The 22,909-nt window shown below is 42.3% G+C and overlaps 1 protein-coding gene across 1 annotated transcript in view; it reads left to right on the forward strand.

The window, feature by feature from the left end:
• Window positions 1–3,898: 3,898 nt before the first annotated feature.
• The window catches only part of LOC140283019 (shaker-related potassium channel tsha2-like), a 36,993-nt gene continuing 17,982 nt past the window's right edge, over window positions 3,899–22,909 (forward strand). Inside the window, exons 1-2 of the mRNA XM_072377641.1 lie at window positions 3,899–4,260; window positions 4,626–7,997. Of these exons, the coding sequence (XP_072233742.1) occupies window positions 4,929–6,365 (1,437 nt within the window). The 5' untranslated portion in view covers window positions 3,899–4,260; window positions 4,626–4,928 and the 3' untranslated portion in view covers window positions 6,366–7,997. The remainder of the gene's footprint in view (window positions 4,261–4,625; window positions 7,998–22,909) is intronic.

The following is a 22,909-nucleotide window of genomic DNA, read 5'->3' on the forward strand; positions in this document are numbered from 1 at the left end:
CCTCTTCCTCTCCTCTTCCTCTCCTTTTCCTTCACTCAGCTCCTCTTCCTCTCCTTTTCTTTCTCTCAGCTCTTCTTCCTCTCTTTTTCTTTCTCTCAGCTCCTCTTCCTCTCCTTTTCTTTCTCTCAGCTCCTCTTCCTCTCTTTTTCTTTCTCTCAGCTCCTCTTCCTCTCTTTTTCTTTCACTCAGCTCCTCTTCCTCTCCTTTTCTTTCTCTCAGCTCTTCTTCCTCTCTTTTTCTTTCTCTCAGCTCCTCTTCCTCTCCTTTTCTTTCTCTCAGCTCCTCTTCCTCTCCTCTTCCTCTCCTTTTCTTTCACTCAGCTCCTCTTCCTCTCCTCTTCCTCTCCTTTTCTTTCTCTCAGCTCCTCTTCCTCTCTTTTTCTTTCTCTCAGCTCCTCTTCCTCTCTTTTTCTTTCTCTCAGCTCCTCTTCCTCTCTTTTTCTTTCACTCAGCTCCTCTTCCTCTCCTTTTCTTTCTCTCAGCTCTTCTTCCTCTCTTTTTCTTTCTCTCAGCTCCTCTTCCTCTCCTTTTCCTTCACTCAGCTCCTCTTCCTCTCCTTTTCTTTCTCTCAGCTCTTCTTCCTCTCTTTTTCTTTCTCTCAGCTCCTCTTCCTCTCCTTTTCTTTCTCTCAGCTCCTCTTCCTCTCCTCTTCCTCTCCTTTTCTTTCACTCAGCTCCTCTTCCTCTCCTCTTCCTCTCCTTTTCTTTCTCTCAGCTCCTCTTCCTCTCTTTTTCTTTCTCTCAGCTCTTCTTCCTCTCCTTTTCTTTCTCTCAGCTCCTCTTCCTCTCCTCTTCCTCTCCTTTTCTTTCTCTCAGCTCCTCTTCCTCTCCTTTTCCTTCTCTCAGCTCCTCTTCCTCTCCTTTTCTTTCTCTCAGCTCTTCTTCCTCTCCTTTTCTTTCTCTCAGCTCCTCTTCCTCTCCTCTTCCTCTCCTTTTCTTTCTCTCAGCTCCTCTTCCTCTCCTCTTCCTCTCCTTTTCTTTCTCTCAGCTCCTCTTCCTCTCCTTTTCCTTCACTCAGCTCCTCTTCCTCTCCTTTTCTTTCTCTCAGCTCTTCTTCCTCTCCTTTTCTTTCACTCAGCTCCTCTTCCTCTCCTTTTCTTTCACTCAGCTCCTCTTCCTCTCCTTTTCCTTCTCTCAGCTCTTCTTCCTCTCCTTTTCTTTCACTCAGCTCCTCTTCCTCTCCTCTTCCTCTCTTTTTCTTTCTCTCAGCTCCTCTTCCTCTCTTTTTCTTTCTCTCAGCTCCTCTTCCTCTCCTTTTCCTTCTCTCAGCTCCTCTTCCTCTCCTTTTCTTTCTCTCAGCTCTTCTTCCTCTCCTTTTCTTTCACTCAGCTCCTCTTCCTCTCCTCTTCCTCTCCTTTTCTTTCACTCAGCTCCTCTTCCTCTCCTCTTCCTCTCCTTTTCTTTCTCTCAGCTCCTCTTCCTCTCCTCTTCCTCTCTTTTTCTTTCTCTCAGCTCCTCTTCCTCTCCTCTTCCTCTCCTTTTCTTTCTCTCAGCTCCTCTTCCTCTCTTTTTCTTTCTCTCAGCTCCTCTTCCTCTCCTTTTCTTTCTCTCAGCTCCTCTTCCTCTCCTCTTCCTCTCCTTTTCTTTCTCTCAGCTCCTCTTCCTCTCCTCCTCTTCCTCTCCTCTTCCTCTCCTCCTCTTCCTCTCCTTTTCTTTCTCTCAGCTCCTCTTCCTCTCCTTTTCTTTCACTCAGCTCCTCTTCCTCTCCTTTTCTTTCTCTCAGCTCCTCTTCCTCTCCTCCTCTTCCTCTCCTCTTCCTCTCCTCCTCTTCCTCTCCTTTTCTTTCTCTCAGCTCCTCTTCCTCTCCTTTTCTTTCACTCAGCTCTTCTTCCTCTCCTTTTCTTTCTCTCAGCTCCTCTTCCTCTCCTTTTCTTTCACTCAGCTCCTCTTCCTCTCCTTTTCTTTCTCTCAGCTCCTCTTCCTCTCCTTTTCTTTCTCTCAGCTCCTCTTCCTCTCCTCCTCTTCCTCTCCTCTTCCTCTCCTTTTCTTTCTCTCAGCTCCTCTTCCTCTCCTTTTCTTTCTCTCAGCTCCTCTTCCTCTCCTCCTCTTCCTCTCCTCTTCCTCTCCTCCTCTTCCTCTCCTTTTCTTTCTCTCAGCTCCTCTTCCTCTCCTTTTCTTTCACTCAGCTCCTCTTCCTCTCCTTTTCTTTCACTCAGCTCTTCTTCCTCTCCTTTTCTTTCTCTCAGCTCCTCTTCCTCTCCTTTTCTTTCACTCAGCTCCTCTTCCTCTCCTTTTCTTTCTCTCAGCTCCTCTTCCTCTCCTTTTCTTTCTCTCAGCTCCTCTTCCTCTCCTTTTCTTTCTCTCAGCTCCTCTTCCTCTCCTCCTCTTCCTCTCCTCTTCCTCTCCTTTTCTTTCTCTCAGCTCCTCTTCCTCTCCTCCTCTTCCTCTCCTCTTCCTCTCCTCCTCTTCCTCTCCTTTTCCTTCTCTCAGCTCCTCTTCCTCTCCTTTTCTTTCTCTCAGCTCTTCTTCCTCTCTTTTTCTTTCTCTCAGCTCCTCTTCCTCTCCTTTTCTTTCTCTCAGCTCCTCTTCCTCTCCTCTTCCTCTCCTTTTCTTTCACTCAGCTCCTCTTCCTCTCCTCTTCCTCTCTTTTTCTTTCTCTCAGCTCCTCTTCCTCTCTTTTTCTTTCTCTCAGCTCCTCTTCCTCTCCTCTTCCTCTCCTTTTCTTTCACTGAGCTCCTCTTCCTCTCCTCTTCCTCTCATTTTCTTTCACTCAGCTCCTCTTCCTCTCCTTTTCTTTCTCTCAGCTCCTCTTCCTCTCCTCTTCCTCTCCTTTTCTTTCTCTCAGCTCCTCTTCCTCTCCTCTTCCTCTCCTTTTCTTTCACTGAGCTCCTCTTCCTCTCCTCTTCCTCTCATTTTCTTTCACTCAGCTCCTCTTCCTCTCCTTTTCTTTCTCTCAGCTCCTCTTCCTCTCTTTTTCTTTCACTCAGCTCTTCTTCCTCTCCTTTTCTTTCACTCAGCTCCTCTTCCTCTCCTTTTCCTTCACTCAGCTCCTCTTCCTCTCTTTTTCTTTCACTCAGCTCCTCTTCCTCTCCTTTTCCTTCTCTCAGCTCCTCTTCCTCTCCTTTTCTTTCACTCAGCTCCTCTTCCTCTCCTTTTCTTTCTCTTAGCTCCTCTTCCTCTCCTCTTCCTCTCTTTTTCTTTCTCTCAGCTCCTCTTCCTCTCCTTTTCTTTCTCTCAGCTCCTCTTCCTCTCCTTTTCTTTCACTCAGCTCCTCTTCCTCTCCTTTTCTTTCTCTCAGCTCCTCTTCCTCTCCTTTTCTTTCACTCAGCTCCTCTTCCTCTCCTTTTCTTTCTCTCTCCTCCTCTTCCTCTCCTCTCCTTTTCTTTCTCTCAGCTCCTCTTCCTCTCCTCCTCTTCCTCTCCTCCTCTTCCTCTCCTTTTCCTCTCCTTTTCTTTCACTCAGCTCCTCTTCCTCTCCTCTTCCTCTCCTTTTCTTTCTCTCAGCTCCTCTTCCTCTCCTCTTCCTCTCCTTTTCTTTCTCTCAGCTCCTCTTCCTCTCCTTTTCTTTCTCTCAGCTCCTCTTCCTCTCCTTTTCTTTCTCTCAGCTCTTCTTCCTCTCCTTTTCTTTCTCTCAGCTCCTCTTCCTCTCCTTTTCTTTCTCTCAGCTCCTCTTCCTCTCCTTTTCTTTCCCTCAGCTCCTCTTCCTCTCCTCCTCTTCCTCTCCTCCTCTTCCTCTCCTCCTCTTCCTCTCACATTCCGCAGCTCTCAGGTCTGTTCGGCCTGAAGATGCAACTCTGTTTTCTCCTTTTTTTTATCATCTCATTTTTTCATTTCCCCTGCAGCTCCCTCGGGTCATTCCATGGGAAAAGAAACTTTTCCTGCGGCCCGGGGAGAAATCCGGTTATTTTAGGAAAACACGTCACTGCTTTGAGCCTCAGCCCAGAAACGCTGCCTTATTTCCACCCTCCGGCTCTCCGTCTTCTCCCTCGCTGGACTTGTTGCTCAGCGCCGAGGTGTTTACCTCCTATCCGGAGTCACGCTGCTCCCAAAGTGTAACGCGGCTCTCCGTGTTGTTCCTTGACCTCGCGCACGGTGCAACATGCCTACAGCAGCGGCGGCGCGCGGCCCGGACATGCCTCATCTCGCCAGCCGCGTACAACTTGTGGATCAACCTTGCGGCGTTCAGGGCTGTTGAGGAAACGTCTGCAAGCTTTGCAGCGTGACGCTACAGCGCCTCTTTTTGCCCGTTTCCCCCCTTTATGTCTCCGTCGCGGAGGGATGAAAGGCTGAATGGATGGAGGAAGACGAACCGCTGAGCCACAGGTATTCCTTTGAGGTGAAATGAATGACAAAACGGTGATTTTTGCATGAAAATCGCCTATTTTGCGTGAAATTGTTTGTTTTTCAAGCGCCTTCATTGTGAGCGCGCGCTTATTTCTGCAAGCGTCACCCCACGTTACAGCATAAACAATAAGCCATATGATAACCTTGAGCCTGTGCCACGCCGGAGGCGACGTGGAGACAACAGGCTCATTACGCACGAGACTTTCTGCCTCCCAAATCCTGACATTTCCCCATAAAACGACTGTTTCTTTTTGTTTTTTTTTTAGCATGTTTGTCTCTGAATAGCTGTGTCAGATTAATCCTGAGCATATGTGCGTGCGTGTGTGTTTTTATTCCCCCCCCAGTGAGAGAGAGCGCGCACACGCGTCAGCTCGGGGAGGGCAAAGCCTGTTTAAAATGCAGTGAATGTGACAGCTGAGTCCAGACTACAGCGGCGCGTGGACGGGAAAGGTGTGCGTGGAGAGGTGGGGGCACAAACATGCCAGCAGAGCCAGCCCACCCGCAGACGTGACGCCCCCGCCGCAAAAAAGAAGGAGAAAGACACGCGGAAAGACACGCGGAAACGCTCAGCTGGTTTCCAAAGACGCGCCGGAGGGGGACAGAGAGGACTGAGGTGCGGGAAGCGTCGCCCTTTACTGGGGGGGAAGATGACAGTGGTGCCCGCGGAGAACCTGGATGAGACTGTGGCACTGGCCGCGCTGTCAGCCCAGGATGTGTACGACCCGGAGAGAGCCGAGAACCAAGAGTGCTGCGAGCGCGTGGTCATCAACATCTCCGGGCTGCGCTTCGAGACGCAGCTGAAGACGCTCGCGCAGTTCCCCACCACCCTGCTGGGGGACCCCCGCAAGAGGATGCGCTTCTTTGACCCGCTGAGGAACGAGTACTTCTTCGACAGGAACCGACCCAGCTTCGATGCCATCCTCTACTACTACCAGTCCGGAGGGCGGCTGCGGAGACCCGTCAACGTGCCGGTGGACATATTCATGGAGGAGATCAAATTCTACGAATTGGGGGAAGAGGTGATTGAGAATTTTAAGGAGGACGAGGGCTTTATTAAGGAGGAGGAGCGACCGCTGCCCGCGAACGAGTTCCAGCGGCAGGTTTGGCTCCTGTTCGAGTACCCGGAGAGCTCCGGACCCGCCAGGGGCATCGCCATAGTTTCCGTTCTGGTTATCCTCATCTCCATCGTGATTTTCTGCCTGGAGACTTTACCCGAGTTCAGAGAGGACCCGAGAGCGTCCGACGACCTGTTGGCCGTGAACGGAACCGCGCGCGCAAAGAAGCCAAACCCGTTCACGGACCCGTTCTTCATCGTGGAGACGCTGTGCATCATCTGGTTCTCATTCGAGCTGCTGGTCCGGTTCCTCGCGTGCCCCAGCAAACCCGCTTTCTTCAGGAACATCATGAACACCATCGACATCGTGGCCATCATGCCGTACTTCATCACGCTGGGGCTGGAGCTGGCGGAGCACCAGGGCAACGGGCAGCAGGCCATGTCTCTGGCCATCCTGAGGGTCATCCGCCTGGTCCGGGTCTTCCGCATCTTCAAGCTGTCCCGGCACTCCAAGGGGCTCCAGATCCTGGGGAAGACGCTGCAGGCCAGCATGCGGGAGCTGGGGCTGCTCATCTTCTTCCTCTTCATCGGCGTCATCCTCTTCTCCAGCGCCGTGTACTTCGCGGAGACCGACGACCCGGACTCGGGCTTCAGCAGCATCCCGGACGCGTTTTGGTGGGCGGTGGTTTCCATGACAACGGTGGGCTACGGCGACATGTGTCCGGTCACCATCGGGGGCAAAATCGTGGGCTCCTTGTGCGCCATCGCGGGGGTGCTGACCATCGCGCTGCCGGTGCCGGTCATCGTGTCCAACTTCAACTACTTCTACCACCGGGAGACGGAGCACGAGGAGCAGTTCCAGTACACGCACGTGACCTGCGGCCAGCAGCAGCCGCAGTTCGGAGAGTTCAAGAAGAGCGAGAGCAAGCCGTCCCTGTCCAAGTCGGACTACCTGGACGGCGACGACGTGGACTCCATCAAATACACCAACTGCAGCCCCCACAAAGCCGGGAAGCTCACCGACGTCTGAGCGCCGCCGGGAATTACGCGGCAGCTGCGCGCGGAGGGCACCTCAGAGCGCGAGCATCTGCGCTCTGCTTTGAGTTTAGACTGGAGCTCCTTTTTTTTCCGGCCATCAGAGGGAATCATTTCAATCACAACCAGAGGATGGGATCTAAGAATTCACCCCCACTGAAACGGTCTTCCATCACGCGCCATAAGTCAGGAAAAAGCTTAGAAATGATCAGCATATGTAGCACTTTATGGTGGTGGTTGCTTTTTTTTATTTTAGTAAACGCGTCTGTTGCTCTAAAAATCCAGGTTTAAGGTTTACTTTCACTTTTCTGTCTGAAGCAGAGACTCAGCACAGGACCAAATCCATCCAGATGAGGCCTCGCTCACACACCTGTCAGCGCGTCATCACATGATGCGCGCGCAGCTGGAGGAATCACTGAGCATATCTCTATTTCCACTTCGTCTCCGATCGTTTAAAAACTGTTGTAAATAGCCTACAAGACAAATCGCAGGACTGTAGAGGCGTCACGCGATCAGGCGCAGCTTCTCCGGACCTACAGCACCACCGTGTGGCTGACGCGCGTGCTCAGCAGATGCAGTTTCTATAGCAACCTTCCAGACTTTTCCTTACCGTCTGCCACAGGAATGAAAGAAGGCAGGAACTGAAACGGTGGAGGCCACAAACCACCATGTTGTGGAAGCCTCCATGTTGTTGGATTCCTCCAGCTGAAGCGTCCCCCCCCCCCCCCCCCCCCAGAGAACATGACTAAATTATGGTCTGCAGCTAACTGAATTATTTTGTTCTTTTAAACTCTTAAAACGCTCATAAACTCCTGTTTATAGTAAAAAAATATTCAGATTCTTTTCTGAGGATAACAGAAAGACTTAAAAGCATCAATTTCAGTGGCTTATTGATGATAAAATAGTGTTTTTGATGTTTAGAGCGCGCCCTATAATAATATATTAGAGAAGGAAAATAATTAATTAGCGATATAAAAAGATCTGAAGGAAAACATTAAAATGCATAAATGTTCTGTTTGCTGTATGGCAACAAAAAATGGCCAAAATTTTGTTTTAAATTGATATTTATTCCGTGTGTTTATAAAACTAAAATAATCAACTCATAAATCTTAGAACTAAGAGCTTTTTAATCTTAAATCAAACGTATTTCAGTGTATTTAAACATTTCAGTATCAGGATAAAGTCTAAAATTCATGAAAAAAGCAAAAAAAGCTTTAAATTCTGGTGAGATGCACCTGAAATCTCAGTTTTCAGTGAATTCGTTGCATTAAATAAACATTAAATATTAAAAACCCAGAGAGTGAACACAGACCCCACAAACCCAAAATAAGACCTGCAGATGTTCTGAATGCAGATGTTTCAGCTGCAGGGGCTGAAAACGTGAAGTGATTCTGCACCTTTTTGCTTCCTGGTTGCATCTGACCCTGGAGGAGTCCGTGAAGCTGAGCTCTCTGAGACTGCAGCACCTTATCACCTGGACTCCAGGGACCAATCACCTGCTGGAACAGAGCAGAGGGTCTAACAAAGCGATGGAATTACTGTGTTCCCACTGTGAAGGTCCTGCTGGGAGGATTACGATCTGACGATGACTCTTCAGCTCAGACCGGCACCAGATTCTGGCCCAGAGGTGAGTGAACCTTCACAGTTAAACCAACATATGAAACGTGACAGATTTTTAGAGCCAACCACACTGACACAGCGTTTCTGGAACTGATAAGTGTTGGGTTTTAAGACTGTTTGTGAGTCAGGGTGCAGTGCCTCACTTTGTCCACTTGGTGGCAGCAGAACAGCCTGAAAACATCATGCGACTCCTCACGTGTTCAAGCTTCTCCGAGTCTTTGCTGCTGATTATGATCACGTGATCATAAAGAGCAGCTTTAATGTCTGAGACACAAATTCAACTTAGAGATGCTTCAAACTGAACTTTATTGTCCTGAAACTGGAGCAGAAACAACATCCTGAGAATCTCAGACATGAAAAATGTATCGCCTCAGTATAAATGTTCACACTGCTCTACAGTTTCCTTTTGTGGGATAACTTCTAAATGAAGTCATCATTATTAAAACAAAGGTACATGCTGCCAAGTTTTCTCCCAACACAGGCGTAAAGGTTTGAGAAAACTCTCCAGAACAACTGGATGAGCATGCAGGCCAACTTCCAGAGTTAAGACAAGTTAACTTCAGGAAATCACAGGAAAATTGACTGGAAAATGACAAGAAGCAGACACAAAGTGACAACAATGACACTCAAAATGTTCAGAAATATGCTAAACAAGAATAAAGTTGCCCTAAAGTACAACAAAGCGACTCCCAGACGAACCGATTCAGAATGAACCGAAGCACAATTAGATTCCAAATGACCAAAAGCTGTGAAAAAACATGTCAAAATCAGCTGGAAACAGGCTAATTACAAAGACAAACACATTCTGAGGTCATTCAGAACCCCATCCAGACAAAAACCGAGTCCAGACTCATGAACTCTGGAGGAAAAACACACCAAACTAACTTAGAGCAGGAAATATGAAGAGCTCAGCCCAACTATAGGCACAACATGACCAAAAAAGATCAGGCAGGTGGTGCAGCTGCCATGGACATTAACTTCAAACTCCCCAGAGACGTGAAAACAACGTAGAAATGACACAGTGTGAATATAGAGCTAAAAAATATCCACAGAGATACAAAACAAGAATGAAGAAGTTCTGAATTCTCCACCTTCAGAAAGACTAAACAGAGGTATAAACCTTCAGGATCACCGTTTGACTTCAGATTCCCAAAGAGTTGGGCTCAACAAATTCAGATAAAGACAGAAATGATCCAAAGACCCTCAAAACAACAACATGGTGACCCTGGGGAGACATTTTAAAGTTGTTTTTCAGAGAGACATCTTCAACCAGACAGAAACTGACCACAGAGTCCCAAAATGGCCACAAAAGACCGCCTCAGGCTCACCAAACAGCCTCAAAGACAACCACAGATCACCTCACATCTTTATAAGTAAGACTCAGGATGCTGTAGAGTCTGAGTCATTAAAGTCTCTGATGTTTTATTTACAGCAGAATCCCAAATCTGACGAGAAACGTCACAAAACACATGAAGTGTCACTGTCAACAAAATCACCAGAAACAAACACAAAATCACTGAAATCACCAGAAACAAACACAAAATCACCGAAATCATCAGAAACAAACACAAAATCACCAGAAAATAACACAAAATCACTGAAATAATCAGAAACAAACACAAAATCACCTAAATCATCAGAAACAAACACTAAATCACCAGAAACAAACACAAAATCACTGAAATCATCAGAAACAAACACAAAATCACCAGAAACAAACACAAAATCACCAAAATCACCAGAAACAAACACAAATCACCAGAAACAAACACAAAATCACCAGAAACAAACACAAATCACCAGAAACAAACACAAAATAATCAGAAACAAACACAAAATCATCACAAACAAACAAATAATCATCAGAAATAAACACAAAATCACTGAAATCATCAGAAACAAACACAAAATCACCAGAAACAAACACAAAATCACCGAAATCACCAGAAACAAACACAAATCACCAGAAACAAACACAAAATCACCAGAAACAAACACAAAATCACTAGAAACAAACACAAAATCACCAGAAACAAACACAAAATCACCAAAATCAGAAATAAACACAAAATCATCAGAAACAAACACAAAATCACTTAAATCATCAGAAACAAACACAAAATCACCAGAAACAAACATGAAATCACCAGAAACACAAAATCACCGAAATCACCAGAAACAAACACAAAATCACCAAAATCATCAGAAACAAACACAAAATCACCTAAATCATCAGAAACAAACACAAAATCACCAGAAACAAACACAAAATCATCATGCAAAAAACATCAAAACACATGCAGTGTCACTTTCGGCCTGCAGGGGGCAGCAGCTGCTCCGTGCAGCTGCCAGGGCACAGCTGGACCTTCACTGCATCACTCACTGTGTGCAACACCTGTGAGACTTAATGCGTCAAATCAAGTTTAAAGTAAAGTTTATACACAGAAAGGTGAGCGTCACAAAATCACCAGATAAAAACAAAATCACTGAAATCATCAGAAACAAACACAAAATCACCAGAAACAAACACAAAATCACCAAAATCACCTGAAACAATCACACAATCACCAGAAACAAACACAAAATCACTGAAATCACCAGAAACAAACACAAAATCACCAGAAACCAACACAAAATCACCAGAAAAAAACAAAATCACTGAAATCATGAGAAACAAACACAAAATCACCAGAAACAAACACAAAATCACTGAAATCACCAGAAACACAAAATCACCAGAAACAAACACAAAATCACCAAAATCATCAGAAACAAACACAAAATCACCAGAAACACAAAATCACCAGAAACAAACACAAAATCACCAGAAACAAACCGAAAATCACAGAAATCACCAGAATCAAACACAAAATCACCAGAAACAAACATAAAATCACTGAAATCATGAGAAACAAACACAAAATCACCAGAAACAAACACAAAATCACTGAAATCACCAGAAACACAAAATCACCAGAAACAAACACAAAATCACCAAAATCATCAGAAACAAACACAAAATCACCAGAAACACAAAATCACCAGAAACAAACACAAAATCACCAGAAACAAACCGAAAATCACAGAAATCACCAGAATCAAACACAAAATCACCAGAAACAAACACAAAATCACCAAAATCATCAGAAACAAACACAAAATAACCAGAAACACAAAATCACCAGAAACAAACACAAAATCACCAGAAACAAACCGAAAATCACAGAAATCATCAGAAACAAAATCACTAGAAACAAACACAAAATCACTGAAATCACCAGAAACACAAAATCACCAGAAACAAACACAAAATCATCAGAAACAAACACAAAATCACCAGAAACACTAAATCACCAGAAACAAACACAAAATCACTGAAATCATCAGAAACAAACACAAAATCACCAGAAACAAACACAAAATCACCAAAATCACCAGAAACAAACACAAATCACCAGAAACAAACACAAAATCACCAGAAACAAACACAAATCACCAGAAACAAACACAAAATAATCAGAAACAAACACAAAATCATCACAAACAAACAAATAATCATCAGAAATAAACACAAAATCACTGAAATCATCAGAAACAAACACAAAATCACCAGAAACAAACACAAAATCACCGAAATCACCAGAAACAAACACAAATCACCAGAAACAAACACAAAATCACCAGAAACAAACACAAAATCACTAGAAACAAACACAAAATCACCAGAAACAAACACAAAATCACCAAAATCAGAAATAAACACAAAATCATCAGAAACAAACACAAAATCACTTAAATCATCAGAAACAAACACAAAATCACCAGAAACAAACATGAAATCACCAGAAACACAAAATCACCGAAATCACCAGAAACAAACACAAAATCACCAAAATCATCAGAAACAAACACAAAATCACCTAAATCATCAGAAACAAACACAAAATCACCAGAAACAAACACAAAATCATCATGCAAAAAACATCAAAACACATGCAGTGTCACTTTCGGCCTGCAGGGGGCAGCAGCTGCTCCGTGCAGCTGCCAGGGCACAGCTGGACCTTCACTGCATCACTCACTGTGTGCAACACCTGTGAGACTTAATGCGTCAAATCAAGTTTAAAGTAAAGTTTATACACAGAAAGGTGAGCGTCACAAAATCACCAGATAAAAACAAAATCACTGAAATCATCAGAAACAAACACAAAATCACCAGAAACAAACACAAAATCACCAAAATCACCCGAAACAATCACACAATCACCAGAAACAAACACAAAATCACTGAAATCACCAGAAACAAACACAAAATCACCAGAAACAAACCGAAAATCACCGAAATCACCAGAAACCAACACAAAATCACCAGAAAAAAACATAAAATCACTGAAATCATGAGAAACAAACACAAAATCACCAGAAACAAACACAAAATCACTGAAATCACCAGAAACACAAAATCACCAGAAACAAACACAAAATCACCAAAATCATCAGAAACAAACACAAAATCACCAGAAACACAAAATCACCAGAAACAAACACAAAATCACCAGAAACAAACCGAAAATCACAGAAATCACCAGAATCAAACACAAAATCACCAGAAACAAACACAAAATCACCAAAATCATCAGAAACAAACACAAAATAACCAGAAACACAAAATCACCAGAAACAAACACAAAATCACCAGAAACAAACCGAAAATCACAGAAACAAAATCACTAGAAACAAACACAAAATCACTGAAATCACCAGAAACACAAAATCACCAGAAACAAACACAAAATCATCAGAAACAAACACAAAATCACCAGAAACACTAAATCACCAGAAACAAACACAAAATCACTGAAATCATCAGAAACAAACACAAAATCACCAGAAACAAACACAAAATCACCAAAATCACCAGAAACAAACACAAATCACCAGAAACAAACACAAAATCACCAGAAACAAACACAAATCACCAGAAACAAACACAAAATAATCAGAAACAAACACAAAATCATCACAAACAAACACATAATCATCAGAAATAAACACAAAATCACTGAAATCATCAGAAACAAACACAAAATCACCAGAAACAAACACAAAATCACCGAAATCACCAGAAACAAACACAAATCACCAGAAACAAACACAAAATCACCAGAAACAAACACAAAATCACTAGAAACAAACACAAAATCACCAGAAACAAACACAAAATCACCAAAATCAGAAATAAACACAAAATCATCAGAAACAAACACAAAATCACTTAAATCATCAGAAACAAACACAAAATCACCAGAAACAAACATGAAATCACCAGAAACACAAAATCACCGAAATCACCAGAAACAAACACAAAATCACCAAAATCATCAGAAACAAACACAAAATCATCAGAGAGGCACAGAAAATGAAGAGATGCAAAAATCACCAACAATAGCTTAAAAATAGCAGATAAAGTTGCATTGACCACACAGAGATGTGAGATGACTGCAGAATGAAAAAAGACAGATAAACTGATCCTAACAGTGATGATGTCACAGAGCCTGAAAACGGAGCAGAATGAAAAAAGACAGATAAACTGATCCTAACAGTGATGATGTCACAGAGCCTGAAAACGGAGCAGAATGAAAAAAGACAGATAAACTGATCCTAACAGTGATGATGTCACAGTGCCTGAAAACGGAGCAGAATGAAAAAAGACAGATAAACTGATCCTAACAGTGATGATGTCACAGTGCCTGAAAACGGAGCAGAATGAAAAAAGACAGATAAACTGATCCTAACAGTGATGATGTCACAGTGCCTGAAAACGGAGCAGAATGAAAAAAGACAGATAAACTGATCCTAACAGTGATGATGTCACAGTGCCTGAAAACGGAGCAGAATGAAAAAGACAGATAAACTGATCCTAACAGTGATGATGTCACAGTGCCTGAAAACGGAGCAGAATGAAAAAAGACAGATAAACTGATCCTAACACAGTGATGATGTCACAGTGCCTGAAAACGGAGCAGAATGAAAAAAGACAGATAAACTGATCCTAACAGTGATGATGTCACAGTGTCTGAAAACGGAGCAGAATGAAAAAAGACAGATAAACTGATCCTAACAGTGATGATGTCACAGTGCCTGGAAACGGAGCAGAATGAAAAAAGACAGATAAACTGATCCTAACAGTGATGATGTCACAGTGCCTGAAAACGGAGCAGAATGAAAAAAGACTGATAAACTGATCCTAACAGTGATGATGTCACAGTGCCTGAAAACGGAGCAGAATGAAAAAAGACAGATAAACTGATCCTAACAGTGATGATGTCACAGTGTCTGAAAACGGAGCAGAATGAAAAAAGACAGGTAAACTGATCCTAACACAGTGATGATGTCACAGTGCCTGAAAACGGAGCAGAATGAAAAAAGACAGATAAACTGATCCTAACACAGTGATGATGTCACAGTGCCTGAAAACGGAGCAGAATGAAAAAAGACAGATAAACTGATCCTAACACAGTGATGATGTCACAGTGCCTGAAAACGGAGCAGAATGAAAAAAGACAGATAAACTGATCCTAACACAGTGATGATGTCACAGTGCCTGAAAACGGAGCAGAATGAAAAAAGACAGATAAACTGATCCTAACAGTGATGATGTCACAGTGCCTGAAAACGGAGCAGCATGAAAAAAGACAGATAAACTGATCCTAACAGTGATGATGTCACAGTGCCTGAAAACGGAGCAGAATGAAAAAAGACAGATAAACTGATCCTAACAGCGATGATGTCACAGTGTCTGAAAACGGAGCAGAATGAAAAAAGACAGATAAACTGATCCTAACAGTGATGATGTCACAGTGCCTGAAAACGGAGCAGAATGAAAAAAGACAGATAAACTGATCCTAACAGTGATGATGTCACAGTGCCTGAAAACGGAGCAGAATGAAAAAAGACAGATAAACTGATCCTAACAGTGATGATGTCACAGTGCCTGAAAACGGAGCAGAATGAAAAAAGACAGATAAACTGATCCTAACAGCGATGATGTCACAGTGCCTGAAAACGGAGCAGAATGAAAAAAGACAGATAAACTGATCCTAACAGTGATGATGTCACAGTGCCTGAAAACGGAGCAGAATGAAAAAAGACAGATAAACTGATCCTAACAGTGATGATGTCACAGTGCCTGAAAATGGAGCAGAATGAAAAAAGACAGATAAACTGATCCTAACAGTGATGATGTCACAGTGCCTGAAAACGGAGCAGAATGAAAAAAGACAGATAAACTGATCCTAACAGTGATGATGTCACAGTGCCTGAAAACGGAGCAGAATGAAAAAAGACAGATAAACTGATCCTAACAGTGATGATGTCACAGTGCCTGAAAACGGAGCAGAATGAAAAAAGACAGATAAACTGATCCTAACACAGTGATGATGTCACAGTGCCTGAAAACGGAGCAGAATGAAAAAAGACAGATAAACTGATCCTAACAGTGATGATGTCACAGTGCCTGAAAACGGAGCAGAATGAAAAAAGACAGATAAACTGATCCTAACAGTGATGATGTCACAGTGCCTGAAAACGGAGCAGAATGAAAAAAGACAGATAAACTGATCCTAACAGTGATGATGTCACAGTGCCTGAAAACGGAGCAGAATGAAAAAAGACAGATAAACTGATCCTAACAGTGATGATGTCACAGTGCCTGAAAACGGAGCAGAATGAAAAAAGACAGATAAACTGATCCTAACAGTGATGATGTCACAGTGCCTGAAAACGGAGCAGAATGAAAAAAGACAGATAAACTGATCCTAACAGTGATGATGTCACAGTGCCTGAAAACGGAGCAGAATGAAAAAAGACAGATAAACTGATCCTAACACAGTGATGATGTCACAGTGCCTGAAAACGGAGCAGAATGAAAAAAGACAGATAAACTGATCCTAACAGTGATGATGTCACAGTGCCTGAAAACGGAGCAGAATGAAAAAAGACAGATAAACTGATCCTAACAGTGATGATGTCACAGTGCCTGAAAACGGAGCAGAATGAAAAAAGACAGATAAACTGATCCTAACAGTGATGATGTCACAGTGACTGAAAACGGAGCAGAATGAAAAAAGACAGATAAACTGATCCTAACAGTGATGATGTCACAGTGTCTGAAAACGGAGCAGAATGAAAAAAGACAGATGAACTGATCCTAACACAGTGATGATGTCACAGTGCCTGAAAACGGAGCAGAATGAAAAAAGACAGATAAACTGATCCTAACAGTGATGATGTCACAGTGCCTGAAAACGGAGCAGAATGAAAAAAGACAGATAAACTGATCCTAACACAGTGATGATGTCACAGTGCCTGAAAACGGAGCAGAATGAAAAAAGACAGATAAACTGATCCTAAGAGTGATGATGTCACAGTGCCTGAAAACGGAGCAGAATGAAAAAAGACAGATAAACTGATCCTAACAGTGATGATGTCACAGTGCCTGAAAACGGAGCAGAATGAAAAAAGACAGATAAACTGATCCTAACAGTGATGATGTCACAGTGCCTGAAAACGGAGCAGAATGAAAAAAGACAGATAAACTGATCCTAACAGTGATGATGTCACAGTGTCTGGAAACGGAGCAGAATGAAAAAAGACAGATAAACTGATCCTAACAGTGATGATGTCATAGTGCCTGAAAACGGAGCAGAATGAAAAAAGACAGATAAACTGATCCTAACAGTGATGATGTCACAGTGCCTGAAAACGGAGCAGAATGAAAAAAGACAGATAAACTGATCCTAACAGTGATGATGTCACAGTGCCTGAAAACGGAGCAGAATGAAAAAAGACAGATAAACTGATCCTAACACAGTGATGATGTCACAGTGTCTGAAAACGGAGCAGAATGAAAAAAGACAGATAAACTGATCCTAACAGTGATGATGTCACAGTGCCTGAAAACGGAGCAGAATGAAAAAAGACAGATAAACTGATCCTAACAGTGATGATGTCACAGTGCCTGAAAACGGAGCAGAATGAAAAAAGACAGATAAACTGATCCTAACAGCGATGATGTCACAGTGCCTGAAAACGGAGCAGAATGAAAAAAGACAGATAAACTGATCCTAACAGCGATGATGTCACAGTGTCTGAAAACGGAGCAGAATGAAAAAAGACAGATAAACTGATCCTAACAGTGATGATGTCACAGTGTCTGAAAACGGAGCAGAATGAAAAAAGACAGATAAACTGATCCTAACACAGTGATGATGTCACAGTGTCTGAAAACGGAGCAGAATGAAAAAAGACAGATAAACTGATCCTAACAGTGATGATGTCACAGTGCCTGAAAACGGAGCAGAATGAAAAAAGACAGATAAACTGATCCTAACAGCGATGATGTCACAGTGTCTGAAAACGGAGCAGAATGAAAAAAGACAGATAAACTGATCCTAACAGCGATGATGTCACAGTGTCTGAAAACGGAGCAGAATGAAAAAAGACAGATAAACTGATCCTAACACAGTGATGATGTCACAGTGTCTGAAAACGGAGCAGAATGAAAAAAGACAGATAAACTGATCCTAACAGTGATGATGTCACAGTGCCTGAAAACGGAGCAGAATGAAAAAAGACAGATAAACTGATCCTAACAGTGATGATGTCACAGTGCCTGAAAACGGAGCAGAATGAAAAAAGACAGATAAACTGATCCTAACAGTGATGATGTCACAGTGCCTGAAAACGGAGCAGAATGAAAAAAGACAGATAAACTGATCCTAACAGCGATGATGTCACAGTGCCTGAAAACGGAGCAGAATGAAAAAAGACAGATAAACTGATCCTAACAGCGATGATGTCACAGTGCCTGAAAACGGAGCAGAATGAAAAAAGACAGATAAACTGATCCTAACAGTGATGATGTCACAGTGCCTGAAAACGGAGCAGAATGAAAAAAGACAGATAAACTGATCCTAACAGTGATGATGTCACAGTGCCTGAAAACGGAGCAGAATGAAAAAAGACAGATAAACTGATCCTAACAGTGATGATGTCACAGTGTCTGAAAACGGAGCAGAATGAAAAAAGACAGATAAACTGATCCTAACAGTGATGATGTCACAGTGCCTGAAAACGGAGCAGCATGAAAAAAGACAGATAAACTGATACTAACAGTGATGATGTCACAGTGCCTGAAAACGGAGCAGAATGAAAAAAGACAGATAAACTGATCCTAACAGTGATGATGTCACAGTGCCTGAAAACGGAGCAGAATGAAAAAAGACAGATAAACTGATCCTAACAGTGATGATGTCACAGTGCCTGAAAATGGAGCAGAATGAAAAAAGACAGATAAACTGATCCTAACAGTGATGATGTCACAGTGCCTGAAAACGGAGATAAACTGATCCTAACAGTGATGATGTCACATTGTCTGAAAACGGAGCAGAATGAAAAAAGACAGATAAACTGATCCTAACAGTGATGATGTCACAGTGTCTGAAAACGGAGCAGAATGAAAAAAGACAGATAAACTGATCCTAACAGTGATGATGTCACAGTGCCTGAAAACGGAGCAGAATGAAAAAAGACAGATAAACTGATCCTAACAGTGATGATGTCACAGTGCCTGAAAACGGAGCAGAATGAAAAAAGACAGATAAACTGATCCTAACAGTGATGATGTCACAGTGCCTGAAAACGGAGATAAACTGATCCTAACAGTGATGATGTCACATTGTCTGAAAACGGAGCAGAATGAAAAAAGACAGATAAACTGATCCTAACAGTGATGATGTCACAGTGCCTGAAAACGGAGCAGAATGAAAAAAGACAGATAAACTGATCCTAACAGTGATGATGTCACAGTGCCTGAAAACGGAGCAGAATGAAAAAAGACAGATAAACTGATCCTAACAGTGATGATGTCACATTGTCTGAAAACGGAGCAGAATGAAAAAAGACAGATAAACTGATCCTAACAGTGATGATGTCACAGTGTCTGAAAACGGAGCAGAATGAAAAAAGACAGATAAACTGATCCTAACACAGTGATGATGTCACAGTGCCTGAAAACGGAGCAGAATGAAAAAAGACAGATAAACTGATCCTAACAGTGATGATGTCACAGTGCCTGAAAACGGAGCAGAATGAAAAAAGACAGATAAACTGATCCTAACACAGTGATGATGTCACAGTGCCTGAAAACGGAGCAGAATGAAAAAAGACAGATAAACTGATCCTAACACAGTGATGATGTCACAGTGTCTGAAAACGGAGCAGAATGAAAAAAGACAGATAAACTGATCCTAACAGTGATGATGTCACAGTGCCTGAAAACGGAGCAGAATGAAAAAAGACAGATAAACTGATCCTAACAGTGATGATGTCACAGTGCCTGAAAACGCAGCAGAATGAAAAAAGACAGATGAACTGATCCTAACAGTGATGATGTCACAGTGCCTGAAAACGGAGCAGAATGAAAAAAGACAGATAAACTGATCCTAACAGTGATGATGTCACAGTGCCTGAAAACGCAGCAGAATGAAAAAAGACAGATAAACTGATCCTAACAGTGATGATGTCACAGTGTCTGAAAACGGAGCAGAATGAAAAAAGACAGATAAACTGATCCTAACAGTGATGATGTCACAGTGCCTGAAAACGGAGCAGAATGAAAAAAGACAGATAAACTGATCCTAACAGTGATGATGTCACAGTGCCTGAAAACGGAGCAGAATGAAAAAAGACAGATAAACTGATCCTAACAGTGATGATGTCACAGTGCCTGAAAACGCAGCAGAATGAAAAAAGACAGATAAACTGATCCTAACAGTGATGATGTCACAGTGTCTGAAAACGGAGCAGAATGAAAAAAGACAGATAAACTGATCCTAACAGTGATGATGTCACAGTGCCTGAAAACGGAGCAGAATGAAAAAAGACAGATAAACTGATCCTAACAGTGATGATGTCACAGTGCCTGAAAACGGAGCAGAATGAAAAAAGACAGATAAACTGATCCTAACAGTGATGATGTCACAGTGCCTGAAAACGGAGCAGAATGAAAAAAGACAGATAAACTGATCCTAACACAGTGATGATGTCACAGTGTCTGAAAACGGAGCAGAATGAAAAAAGACAGATAAACTGATCCTAACACAGTGATGATGTCACAGTGTCTGAAAACGGAGCAGAATGAAAAAAGACAGATAAACTGATCCTAACACAGTGATGATGTCACAGTGTCTGAAAACGGAGCAGAATGAAAAAAGACAGATAAACTGATCCTAACAGTGATGATGTCACAGTGTCTGAAAACGGAGCAGAATGAAAAAAGACAGATAAACTGATCCTAACAGTGATGATGTCACAGTGTCTGAAAACGGAGCAGAATGAAAAAAGACAGATAAACTGATCCTAACAGTGATGATGTCACAGTGCCTGAAAACGGAGCAGAATGAAAAAAGACAGATAAACTGATCCTAACAGTGATGATGTCACAGTGCCTGAAAACGGAGCAGAATGAAAAAAGACTGATAAACTGATCCTAACAGTGATGATGTCACAGTGCCTGAAAACGGAGCAGAATGAAAAAAGACAGATAAACTGATCCTAACAGTGATGATGTCACAGTGCCTGAAAACGGAGCAGAATGAAAAAAGACAGATAAACTGATCCTAACAGTGATGATGTCACAGTGCCTGAAAACGGAGCAGAATGAAAAAAGACAGATAAACTGATCCTAACAGTGATGATGTCACAGTGTCTGAAAACGGAGCAGAATGAAAAAAGACAGATAAACTGATCCTAACAGTGATGATGTCACAGTGCCTGAAAACGGAGCAGAATGAAAAAAGACAGATAAACTGATCCTAACAGTGATGATGTCACAGTGCCTGAAAACGGAGCAGAATGAAAAAAGACAGATAAACTGATCCTAACAGTGATGATGTCACAGTGTCTGAAAACGGAGCAGAATGAAAAAAGACAGATAAACTGATCCTAACAGTGATGATGTCACAGTGCCTGAAAACGGAGCAGAATGAAAAAAGACAGATAAACTGATCCTAACAGTGATGATGTCACAGTGCCTGAAAACGGAGCAGAATGAAAAAAGACAGATAAACTGATCCTAACAGTGATGATGTCACATTGTCTGAAAACGGAGCAGAATGAAAAAAGACAGATAAACTGATCCTAACAGTGATGATGTCACAGTGTCTGAAAACGGAGCAGAATGAAAAAAGACAGATAAACTGATCCTAACAGTGATGATGTCACAGTGCCTGAAAACGGAGCAGAATGAAAAAAGACAGATAAACTGATCCTAACAGTGATGATGTCACAGTGCCTGAAAACGGAGCAGAATGAAAAAAGACAGATAAACTGATCCTAACAGTGATGATGTCACAGTGCCTGAAAACGCAGCAGAATGAAAAAAGACAGATAAACTGATCCTAACAGTGATGATGTCACAGTGTCTGAAAACGGAGCAGAATGAAAAAAGACAGATAAACTGATCCTAACACAGTGATGATGTCACAGTGTCTGAAAACGGAGCAGAATGAAAAAAGACAGATAAACTGATCCTAACAGTGATGATGTCACAGTGCCTGAAAACGGAGCAGAATGAAAAAAGACAGATGAACTGATCCTAACAGTGATGATGTCACAGTGCCTGAAAACGGAGCAGAATGAAAAAAGACAGATAAACTGATCCTAACAGTGATGATGTCACAGTGTCTGAAAACGGAGCAGAATGAAAAAAGACAGATAAACTGATCCTAACAGTGATGATGTCACAGTGCCTGAAAACGGAGCAGAATGAAAAAAGACAGATAAACTGATCCTAACAGTGATGATGTCACAGTGCCTGAAAACGGAGCAGAATGAAAAAAGACAGATAAACTGATCCTAACAGTGATGATGTCACAGTGCCTGAAAACGGAGCAGAATGAAAAAAGACAGATAAACTGATCCTAACAGTGATGATGTCACAGTGCCTGAAAACGGAGCAGAATGAAAAAAGACAGATAAACTGATCCTAACAGTGATGATGTCACATTGTCTGAAAACGGAGCAGAATGAAAAAAGACAGATAAACTGATCCTAACAGTGATGATGTCACAGTGTCTGAAAACGGAGCAGAATGAAAAAAGACAGATGAACTGATCCTAACAGTGATGATGTCACAGTGCCTGAAAACGGAGCAGAATGAAAAAAGACAGATGAACTGATCCTAACAGTGATGATGTCACAGTGCCTGAAAACGGAGCAGAATGAAAAAAGACAGATAAACTGATCCTAACAGTGATGATGTCACAGTGTCTGAAAACGGAGCAGAATGAAAAAAGACAGATAAACTGATCCTAACAGTGATGATGTCACAGTGCCTGAAAACGGAGCAGAATGAAAAAAGACAGATAAACTGATCCTAACAGTGATGATGTCACAGTGTCTGAAAACGGAGCAGAATGAAAAAAGACAGATAAACTGATCCTAACAGTGATGATGTCACAGTGCCTGAAAACGGAGCAGCATGAAAAAAGACAGATAAACTGATCCTAACAGTGATGATGTCACAGTGCCTGAAAACGGAGCAGAATGAAAAAAGACAGATAAACTGATCCTAACAGTGATGATGTCACAGTGTCTGAAAACGGAGCAGAATGAAAAAAGACAGATAAACTGATCCTAACAGTGATGATGTCACAGTGCCTGAAAACGGAGCAGCATGAAAAAAGACAGATAAACTGATCCTAACAGTGATGATGTCACAGTGCCTGAAAACGGAGCAGAATGAAAAAAGACAGATAAACTGATCCTAACAGTGATGATGTCACAGTGTCTGAAAACGGAGCAGAATGAAAAAAGACAGATAAACTGATCCTAACAGTGATGATGTCACAGTGCCTGAAA

The sequence above is a fragment of the Leuresthes tenuis genome, unplaced genomic scaffold, assembly GCF_036924035.1.
Source record: "Leuresthes tenuis unplaced genomic scaffold, fLeuTen1.0.hap1 SCAF_23, whole genome shotgun sequence".
Classification (NCBI taxonomy): Eukaryota; Metazoa; Chordata; class Actinopteri; order Atheriniformes; family Atherinopsidae; genus Leuresthes; species Leuresthes tenuis.